This window comes from Pagrus major, chromosome 16 (assembly GCF_040436345.1).
Source record: "Pagrus major chromosome 16, Pma_NU_1.0".
NCBI lineage: Eukaryota > Metazoa > Chordata > Actinopteri > Spariformes > Sparidae > Pagrus > Pagrus major.
This window is the reverse complement of record NC_133230.1, coordinates 15,666,877-15,677,238: the sequence shown is the minus strand read 5'-3', so window position 1 is coordinate 15,677,238 and position 10,362 is coordinate 15,666,877. Positions and strand designations below refer to the sequence as shown.

Below are 10,362 nucleotides of genomic sequence, written 5' to 3'. Positions count from 1 at the left end.
TTACTGCTGACGGCAAGATTTATTTTGTCAAAGAGCTCAGTCGAAAATAACAATGCCCTTATCATGTTCAAGTATCTGCCAATCTCAGGAGCAATTATTTACTTTTTATACTTTATTTTGTCCTAAATAATGCAGCTGTATCATACTAAAGGAATGTGAATTAACTAGACATGAAAACATGGGGATTGAACTCCTGCTCTTGCATGACACACGACTTACATTTTTAATTGTTTAATAAAAAAAGATCCTGGTCTTGCTTTTGGAATGAAAATAATAATGGCATTGCTTTTGCAATTCAGCTAAATACACCATTTGCATGTGATGCTGCCTCTGAGTTAGTTTAACTTGTACTATTGATACTTAAGTAGCCTAAATGTATTGCCAGAAAATAACTTTTCATACTGAAGTACATGTAATATCAGATGGCCTACTTTAAGACTTTTACTCAAGTATGACTTTTGGGTACTTTTTACAACACTGAAAGTTCACAATATATAAGAAGAAGAAGAAGAAGCAGGATAACTGAACTAAAATAAGGAGAAATTGATGGTATATCTGTTTATCTAGTATTGGTCTATATAAAACTATATATTTAACAGTCAAAGGCAGCGTTTGGTAACATCACAAGATGTGACTTTTGTGACCAAGAGGAGACGGTGGAACGTGTTATACTTTATTGTACAAAATATGATGCTGAAGGAAGGGAACTTATCCATTTTTATTTTATTCATTTTTTTCATTTTTATTATTATTGCTATTATTATTGTTTATTTATTTATTTATTTATTTTTTCCTTTGATTATCAGAATTAGTAAATGTAAATTAAAGTCCTGATCCACACTCCACACCACTTGGTGGCGGTAATGTGCCAACATGTTGGCCAACCGCAATAAAAGGACAAGAAGAAGAAGAAAACCCGGAAGTTAAAATGGAGGAAGACCCGTTTATGCAAATGTAGTAGAAGACGTAGCAGGACAAAACTGCAAGTAATTGTGCACAATTAGTAACAGTCGTGATAACAAAACAAGATAGCGGTTTAACTGTGTGCCTCTTAAACCTTTGGCATTTTTCAGTGCTAACTTCTGAGCTAGTAGTGGGGGCTAGCGCCGCTAACCAAACAGCTAGTTTCAGTGACGACACGCTTAAAAATTATTGACCGTAGCTGAATGAGCGCTACATTGTGGTGAGCAGACTTTTGTCGCTTTGAAGCGGATAATCAGGACACAACAACAGGTAAGCTGTCAGTCTTGGTACAAGTATTAACGCTACGTTTCCAGGTTTTAAATTATAGCTACTAAACTTTCTAAAATGTACAAACGAGCTAGCTTATGTCAAGTGATGTTAATAAAGCAATAAGTCAATACGTTAAACACACTTCTGTATCTTGGTCCTCTCATGCGATGATGACCTGGTGGTCTGTGTCCTTACAGCTGGCTCATCCACTCGTACAGTATGTTATGGGGTGAAATCTCCTGGATTTCAAACCCTTATGTTATGTTGCAGGGATTATGGAGGTGACTGAGATGGAGACGAGAATCTCTCAGGTCCACAACAAGAGAAAGACAGACTCTACAGAGGAAAGAGATGATGATGGTAAGTGTATGTAATTGTGTTAACTGGAAAATAAACATTGTAGTTTTTTAAGTAATTTCAAGCTCAACCTCAATATCCAAAAAGTACATTCTTGGCAAACTGACTTATCAATTAAGTACTTGTCAAATGTCAAAAAAGTAGTGGAAAAAACACAAAGTGATGTCCTTAAGTCATAAATAAAAATATTCACTTTACTTTATATTGATTTTCTGGGACAAACAAGCTCAAAATCCATATATGTTAGTAGCTATAAGCAGCAACTATTTAGAATTTTAGCTTAAAACATGTCTTAAACAAATTCATCCATTAGCAAATTAATTGCAGATTAATTTTCGAGTAGAACACAATCATCTCTGCTGAAGGTTTTTGTTTGTTGCAAGTTCCAACAATGTTTTTTTCTTTGCAGAAAACATGTCTGGGTCCCAATTTGAGTCCATTCCCTCCACAAGTGCCACTCCAAGCAACAAAACACAAATGGAGGACAGTTCTGACTCTCTCAGTGTAACAAAAGAAGCGGTGGTGGTCTTGACCAGACTCCCCGATTACAAGATCAGCGCCCTTCGACCACCAACTCCTCCGCAGTTCTACAGTGAAGACGAATCTCTCAGCAGCTCTGATTCTGATATGCAGTGTGAACCAGAGGGTGAAAATTCTTCCCTTGACCTCTATGATGGTGCATACATGTTTATTTTCCTGAAAATACTCATGACAAGCTATGCGTATTTTCCAATCCCTCAAGCTCATTAGTTTTAATGAAAACATTTTGTTTTTCCGCAGTGTCAGAACCAGCCCCTGTCATAGTATCATCAGCTTTTTCCCATTCTTCGAGTGAAACCACAAAGATCCGGCCTAACTTGCCAGAAGAAGAGGTCAACGTGGACATGATTGTCCTGGCGAAGAGGGGGCCCATGAGATGGCAACGGGGAAAGATTGTGGACATGATAACAAAAGGTAAGAAAATTGTTTAGGGGTAGGAAATTGATCACAATCATATGTAACACAGTTTCAGGCAGTGCAGGAGCAGTGTTTTCTGTGGGACAGAGTAGCTCCCTTTGGCATGGACTTTGGGCTTATTCACTTCGCAGACCTTTACATGCACAAAAATGCAACATAACACAATAAAGGAAAGGAAAAATCCCCAAAAGCATAATATTACCTCTTTAAGTCTGCGTTCAGTGTAATATAAGTGCATTCAAGGCAATTTGATGCAAATAATGATGCAATGTTGATTTTACCAGTTTCACTCATTGACATTTCTTCATTTGCAGAAGACGGACGATTAAAGTACAAAGTTAGTTTTGAAGAAAAGGGGAGGAGCCTTGTGTCTGGCCACCACATTGCCTTTGACACCACACCAAGGTTGGAGCAGCTGTATGTCGGTGCTCGCATGGTAGTCAAGTGTCAAGACAACAATTCCCTGTTCCGGCCTGGTATTTTGGCAGAGCTGCCCAGCAGAAAGAACCGCCTAAGGTGAGCATTTATCCCTTTGTAGCAAGAATTCTTGTAGCAGTGTTCCTTTAAAATGTAAAACATTGTGTGTTCTTGACCTGGAGGTCATGTGAGCAAGAACGATTCACTCATTTCTCAAGATGTAAAATAGTTCATCTGTTTTCTATTGCAAAATTCTGCCTCATCAGGGCCACCGTCATCTGTGAACCAACAGAATTTTGTTTGCATTTTTAGGATAAAATAACATCTCACAGTTTCTTACAGAAAATCCAAATACATGCCTCCATAAAGTTTTGAATTTGTAAAACATCTTTTCGTTTTCCAGGTTCTTGGTCTTTCAGGATGATCACATGCCGGTTTACGTTGGTTTACCTTCACTTCACCTGGTGTGCAGACCATGTAAGTTGAGCTGTTTTCACACTTGTTTCTTTTTCACATACATATGTTACCAATGTTTTAGCTAACATGATGCCAGAATAACTAGCTGGGTTTTATTTAATTTACCTTTTCTAATACAGGATATTTTAATATCTTTTTACATCCCAGTTCTTATGACTGAATATTAAGAATTTAAAGTTATTATTTTTTTTTAAAAGAATGTACTCACATTATTATGCTAATATATCATAATTATATCAGTGGAGTAAAATAGTCTTAAAATTACAGTAATATTGTGTATTACAAGTATTTCTGGGACAATATATCGTCAGACAAAAAGTAGTTTTCTTGAAACCTGATGCTTTTTGGTGAACAACATTCTTTCTCTGTGTTTTTTTTTTTTTGACAGTGGAAAATGTTTTGGACGACGTTGCAAACACCCGTCACAGCTCTTTTATGAGTCAGTACCTGAGGGACTGGCCATACCCACATTTAACCCATTACATCGCGGGACAGAGCCTTAATGCAGAATTAAATGGAGTCCTGCAGAGGTGTGAGGTGCAGGTGGTTGACAGCAGCTTGATACAGGTCGTTTTTCAGGTCAGTAACATTTAACGCTGCAGTTACTGACGTTCTTTTCCTTTTAAAAAAAAAATGGATTTCTGTATTTATAATGAAGCTTGTTTGTCACTCTTAGGAAAATCAACACAGGGAGTGGATCCATCGAGGCTCCATACGACTTGAACACATGTCAAGATTTTTGGAATTGAAAGCACTGCAAGAGTACGAGAGTGACTCTGACTAAAAGTCCACGGACACAGATTTTCACATCATTATTACCTTGAAGTGATGTGCCGTTGGATTGTTTTGGGAATTATGGACTGAAGAATTTCAGGACTAAATAAGACTTGCGGTGAGGGGTTGGTGATATTTTGAATTAGCCGCAGCTTGCTCTGCGTGGGATGTAATAAACGACTAGACTGCGAACATCAAGTACAAATTGTCTTTTTTTAAGCTGCCGGCATGAGACTCGCTTTGGTGTTTCACTTCTCGCTCTCACAGACACTTATTTTTCTGCACTGTCACGACTAGTTGTCTCGATAGCCTGACCTTCGCTTTAGAGTTGTGCAAACCATTAATGAAAGTAGTGGAAAGACTGTATGCAGGAGGCAGGACATTAACAAGTCTTGACTCAAAATCTGTCTATACAGGTTTGAGCGTAAACTGTTCTTTGGTCTTTGACTTATGAGACAAGTCTGTATCAAAACTGAAAGACCACTACTTTTGTTTAACTCACTTTATTACAGAAAATCCCACAACTCACATCTGTCTTTTCCTTAGTTGTTTTGCAGATCTCAATTTTCCACAATATTTGAAATGCTTTGTATAGTATTATATTTGTCCTTCTTTTGTTTCATTTTGTAAGTAATAGAAGTAAAATATGTTTTTACATTGCACTGTATATAAGCTAATCATGTGTCAGTGTCAGCCTAATTTCTAGAGATGTATTGAAATAAATGATTTCTCAATTCTGGTCAACTTTCTCTTCTTTTTTGCTGTGTGTCCCAACATGTCCAAGTCTTGACTCATTGTAGCTTGACTATGCAATTGCCTGTAACTAAACAGTAAATGTTTATGGTTTCAACTCACTGAAATTCAGATGTAAAATTGATTGTCTTGCTCAGTTAGTATGGAAATAGGTTGGTGACTGGACTTTATAGCTTCAAGCAAAGCTAGTAGAACCAGTGTGTACTTCAAGGAAACATACATGACAGAAGAGCTGTAATAATACACTATATATGCATCGTCCTGGGTGAGAAAATCTCTTTGTTTATAACACCGATTCGTACTCCATACCAGCAGGTGGCGGTGATGCGACATTTTGTTGTTCCATGACCGCCATTAATAACACGAAGAAGAAGCAGCGCATGCAACAGGAGAAGAAGACACAAGCATAACACAAGCCCAACATGGAGCTGTGTTTGCGCTAATCTTGTTCAATACACATCTGTAGCAGGGAAAAATTGCGAGTCATTTTGAATAATTTGCATAACGTTACAGCAGTGGCACAAACTCAAGACGACGGTTCATCTGTGTTCCTCTTAAACCTGTTGTTTTTTCAGTGCCAGCTAGCTAGCTAGCGGTGCCACCGCTGATAGCTAGCTTCTGCCAAGACACACTGGATAGTTAGCTACACTTACGTTGTGCTGTGAGCAGAGTTTTTTTCATTTTGAAGCGGATAATCAGGGCACAACAGGTAAGATGTCCGTTTTGGTACAAAAAGCTATGATAAGTAACGCAAAGATTTTAGCTGTCATTGAAGTTTTAAGATTTTTAGCTCACTTGCCTAACACATTAGATCAGGTGAGTCAAAACACATCAAAGCTCCTCTTGTCTTCACGCAACAGTGTCTGCTGAATGCCTTTAAAAGATAAAATTGTTCAAGATTCTCATCTTGACGATTAGCTACCTTTTGTACCTATAGACCTACCTATGGTCGCTATAAAAATATTTTTGCAAAATAAATACATAACACATTAGCAATCAAAATAGTTGTGCAACATGAAATCAGTTTAGTATTTTTATTTTTAATCAGAATTTTCACTAATATCATTGAGTCAGCATGAAGAAAAATCAAACATACAAAAGGGTAATTTATTGATGGTCCCTAAGTCCAGTTTTGTTTTTTTTACCATATAGTGCAGCCCTACCGTTCTTCATTTATCAAAATTGTTGCCAATTCATTTTCGAGTCGTGCACAATAATCTCCGCTGTAGGTTTTTTTGTTTGTTGCAGGCCACAATTTCAACAATGCTTCTTTCTTCACAGAAAATATGTCTGGTCCCAAGTGTAAGTCTGTTCCTTCTACAAATGAACCTCCGAACAAGAAAGTGATGAGGAAGGCAGTGGTGGTCTTGACCAGACTCCCTGAATATAAAGTCAGCGCTCTGCGACCACCAACGCCTCAGCAGTTCTACAGTGAAGTTGACTCCCGCAGCGGCTCTGATTCGGATATGCAATGGGAGCCAGAGGCTGGTTCAAGTGATTCTGATTTCTCAGTTTCAAAGGATGAATGGAAAACTGGCAAACCCACCAAGAGTGAGGCAAAAAGAACACCTACAGCAAAAACGAGTCAAAAAAAGGACAAGAAGGTGACAGAACCAGCCCCTGTAATAATATCCTCAGCTTTTTCTTATGTCTCGAATGAAACCACGAAGACCCGTCCCAGCTTGCCAGAGGAAGAAGTCAAAGTGGACATGATGGTCCTAGCGAGGCGGAAGCCCATGAGATGGCAACGGGGAAAAATAGTGGAGATATTAACAAGGGGTAAGACATTTTGGCAGGAAATTGATCGCAACATTTTAAAACATCACTCAGTGTGTACCCAACACTTGGATTTTACTGAAATATAGCTAAATAAACCACTAACGCGAATGTTGGAAAAAAGTTAATTAGTCATACTTTGTACAAAGAAAATTGTACTTTTTGAAAACACTACAGTATAATCATTTAGGCTGAAATGATAGCTCAATTCATTAATTCTTGGTCCAACGAAACTTTTCTTTTTAAAGATGCAATTTTTACTATTTTGAGACATTTTACAGACTCAATGATCATTTATTCATCAAAAATGTCATTGACAGCTTAATCGTTATCAAAACTAATTGTTAGCTGCAGCACTATATAATTTATATATATGTATATATGTGGGTATAGATAGATAAATAGATTGATAGATATCCCTGACATGCAGAAACTACAGTGTACATCTAGGGAAAACAATGTTTTTACTTCTGTAATTTATTTCAAACCACAGTGAAGCAAAAAATGACACAATGGTGATTCTACTTATTTCACTCTTGCAGAAGATGGACGGTTGAAGTACAAAGTAAATTTTGAAGAAAAGGGGAGGAGCCTTGTGTCTGGCCACCACATTGCCTACAACACCACACCAAAGCTGGAGCAGCTGTATGTCGGTGCTCGTGTGGTGGTCGCGTGTCACGAACAGAGCAACGTGTTCCGGCCTGGTATTATGGCAGAGCTGCCCAGCAGAAAGAACCGCTTAAGGTTTGTGTGTGAATCAGTGTTTATCCCTTCATCTATGAACAGGCATCGTTTTTGGCATTTTTAGAAGAAAATAATACCACACAATTTCTGACAGGAAACCCAAATGCTTTAGTAAAGCTGTGATTTGACATAAGACATATTTTAATTTGACAGGTTCTTGGTCTTTCAAGATGATCATGTGCCGGTTTATGTTGGTTTACCTGCTTTTCACCTGGTGTGCAAACCATGTAAGTTTGGCTGTTTTGGTACTTTTCTTTATTTTATTTCTATTATTTTTCCTCTTCCTCTGAGATATTTTTTATGTAATCAAATTTTGGTCAGACACTTCCATGTTAAAAGTCAAAAAGTGTTAATTTGCTGTTTTAGCTGTTAATGGGAACTTAACATGTCCTCCATGTTTACTTGATGTCTTGATTAATTCAGTGAAATGTAAACTGTCCACAGCACAAAATCCATCATTACAAGAAAATAGTCGTTTCAAACTCACCATTCTGTTGCTCTGACAAAGATACTGTACATTCAGTAATTCCCCCAGATGTTTAACATTTGAAACTTTCATGATAAGGGGGATTATGCCTGTTGAGCTGCTGGGAATCTTTTAATGTGAAACATTATGATGAATTAACTATGTGAGCTATGAGAGTACAGGTACTGCCAGACATTTCAGTAAAAAGAGTAACAGACTCTTTCTGTGTTTTTTGACAGTGGAAAGTGTTATAGACGACCTTCCAGACGGTGCTCACAAATCTTTCATGAATAAGTACCTGAAGGACTGGCCGTACCCACATTTAACTCAGTACAGCGCTGGACAGAGCCTGTATGCAGAGTTTGATGGAGTCCAGCAGAAGTGTCAGGTGGAAGAGGTTGACAGCAGCTTGATACTGGTCGTTTTTCAGGTGAGCATCATTTAACACCGCTGTTACTGATGTTCTATTCCTGATTTCTTTGGTGTAATGTTGATTTTGTTGTCACTCTCAGGATAATCAACACAAAGAGTGGATCCATCGAGGCTCCATACGACTTCAACACATGGCAAGATTTTTGGAACTGAAAGAAGCGAAAGAGCGCAAAGATGCTTCTGAGTAAAGCTGAGCTCAGACTCCAGGAGTTTGTGGACGATTTATCCCCTATTCACCCTCCTAACAATTGCAAGACAAGTCTAATCTTGGACCTCGATCAGTACCGATGTTCGGCCCAGGTTATCTGGTGATGTAACAAGCTTACAGATCCAGTCTTAAACCTCCTGCACTGTTCACAGACTCATCAGGGCCGCCTCAATAAGTGAAAAAATGTTTGATATTTGGGATTTAAAATCTGCATGATTACATCACTACTTTTGAGCGGGACCACAATAGCTGATGAGAAGCAGGTCTCCAAGGAAACGAAAGCTAACGTAAGTACTGGAGCAGCCGAGGGTGTGCCATGCAACAGAAGCACAGCTGTTGATAAGAAGAAGATAAGAAGTTTTTGTTTTTTGTCACTGCAAAGCATTACTCCAGCAAGTTGTTGCATCACTTAAGTGTCCTTTTTTTGTTTTTACATCTGATTCCTACTGAGATCACGTGAGATGGTTGACCCTCAGGTACAATAATCTTTATAATATCCTGTTGGGTGTTTGTTACTTTCAAATCTAGTTTGTGCATGTTTGAGATCGGAGAGAATACATCAGTTAAGTTTCTCCTTACGTAATTGATGTGATATGATTGACAAACTCCTGCGTGTGTGTGTGTTGGTATATGTATATGTACATATGTATATGTATATATATATATATATGTAAAAACAGTTTTATTGCAGACAGCAAAACACGAGATCACGCACAGACCAAAGCCTATGAAAAATGATCTAACTCTTGAATACAGAGTGCCCTCCTTATATTCATCGTTACAGTGATTCAGATGATGGGTGCACATTCAGTCAACTGGTGCGGAATAACATATTTCAACCATCTGTCATGATTTCTTCACACTTGATTATCATTTAGCACAGCAATTATTAAAAAATTACTATTTTACTCTATAGTTTGATATCCATTTATTTCATTTCTCTGTACAGCACTCTGTCAATAAAAGTAAAAGATATTTTAAATTGTATATCAGCTTGTCATTTGCAAGTTTCAGTCTCTTTTCCATAAAAATGTGATTTCTCAATCTTGTTCAACTTGGTCTTTTGTTCTGGTTGTCACAAATGCCCAACACTTCACTCAGTGCACCACAGTGCAGTTGCCTGTAACTTGTTAAGAAATCTTCACTAAGCCAGATGGGTTCAGACATAACCACATGATTCATGGATGCAAATAAACTCAAATAGTCTTCAGAGTTAAATGTAATTAGGTTTTATTGCCATCAGCAGCTTCAACAAAGCCAGGTTTCTGGAAAGCCTTACTCTTCTTACAGTTACTCACATGATCATGTGTGTTGATTGGTCACATGATTGATCAAATGTGGGTAGGGATGAACAAATCCAAATGACAGCCAGTAATATTTTTTTTTTGATTCACCAACGAAATATGTTTCCATGAAGCTTAGTTTTCATCTAATGTTTTCTTCTTTACCTGGCGGGCATGTGCTTCCACACCTTCGTGTGCTGACAGAGGGGAGGGGGCCGTGGACCCACAGTCAAAAGTGGGAGGGGGCGGGATCCGATCCGATCTGGAAAGTGGCTGAGGAAGACGGGACGAGGAGGTCAGAGCAGTGAACGCAGCACCGCAGGCCAGAATGGCGTCTAAAAGCACAGGGAAACAACTTGACCTTCGTTTATTTTTCAAAACGAAAAGCACAGGTGAGCAACTAACTTGGGTTAGATTCCTGTCGAGACAATTAAATATGCATGAAAAGGAGCTACAGATGAACAAAGCATGTGGACACAACATGC

The 10,362-nt window shown here is 38.2% G+C and overlaps 2 protein-coding genes across 3 annotated transcripts; both read left to right on the top strand.

The window, feature by feature from the left end:
• Nucleotides 1-920: 920 nt before the first annotated feature.
• LOC141010602 (histone-lysine N-methyltransferase SETDB1-B-like) lies at nucleotides 921-4,954 on the top strand. 2 transcript variants are annotated; one of them, XM_073483643.1, is made up of 8 exons: nucleotides 921-1,233; nucleotides 1,504-1,593; nucleotides 2,000-2,266; nucleotides 2,371-2,544; nucleotides 2,862-3,063; nucleotides 3,368-3,441; nucleotides 3,830-4,020; nucleotides 4,118-4,954. In XM_073483643.1, exons 2-8 carry the CDS (start codon nucleotides 1,509-1,511, stop codon nucleotides 4,223-4,225), a joined length of 1,101 nt encoding a protein of 366 aa, XP_073339744.1. In that variant the 5' UTR covers nucleotides 921-1,233; nucleotides 1,504-1,508; the 3' UTR covers nucleotides 4,226-4,954. The 2 variants fall into 2 exon arrangements, with proteins under 2 accessions (XP_073339744.1, XP_073339746.1); XM_073483645.1 differs by having other exon boundaries at nucleotides 1,142-1,233; nucleotides 2,000-2,236; nucleotides 4,118-4,307.
• Nucleotides 4,955-5,375: 421 nt separating this feature from the next.
• Nucleotides 5,376-9,581, top strand: LOC141010586 (histone-lysine N-methyltransferase SETDB1-B-like). The gene is made up of 6 exons (XM_073483622.1): nucleotides 5,376-5,677; nucleotides 6,250-6,747; nucleotides 7,287-7,488; nucleotides 7,642-7,715; nucleotides 8,194-8,384; nucleotides 8,467-9,581. The coding sequence occupies exons 2-6, from the start codon at nucleotides 6,255-6,257 to the stop codon at nucleotides 8,572-8,574; spliced, it is 1,068 nt and encodes a 355-aa protein (XP_073339723.1). The 5' UTR covers nucleotides 5,376-5,677; nucleotides 6,250-6,254; the 3' UTR covers nucleotides 8,575-9,581.
• Nucleotides 9,582-10,362: the final 781 nt, after the last annotated feature.

What these genes read in the sequence shown, in the direction of transcription:
- LOC141010602 (XM_073483643.1), top strand. Translation starts at nt 1,509, where the DNA reads ATGGAGGTGACTGAGATGGAGACGAGAATCTCTCAGGTCCACAACAAG. An exon ending in AGCAGAAAGAACCGCCTAAG is followed by an intron (nt 3,064 to 3,367) that starts GTGAGCATTTAT and finishes TTCGTTTTCCAG; the next exon opens with GTTCTTGGTCTTTCAGGATG. An exon ending in TCACCTGGTGTGCAGACCAT is followed by an intron (nt 3,442 to 3,829) that starts GTAAGTTGAGCT and finishes TTTTTTTGACAG; the next exon opens with TGGAAAATGTTTTGGACGAC.
- LOC141010586 (XM_073483622.1), top strand. Translation starts at nt 6,255, where the DNA reads ATGTCTGGTCCCAAGTGTAAGTCTGTTCCTTCTACAAATGAACCTCCG. An exon ending in AGTGGAGATATTAACAAGGG is followed by an intron (nt 6,748 to 7,286) that starts GTAAGACATTTT and finishes TCACTCTTGCAG; the next exon opens with AAGATGGACGGTTGAAGTAC. An exon ending in TGATACTGGTCGTTTTTCAG is followed by an intron (nt 8,385 to 8,466) that starts GTGAGCATCATT and finishes TGTCACTCTCAG; the next exon opens with GATAATCAACACAAAGAGTG.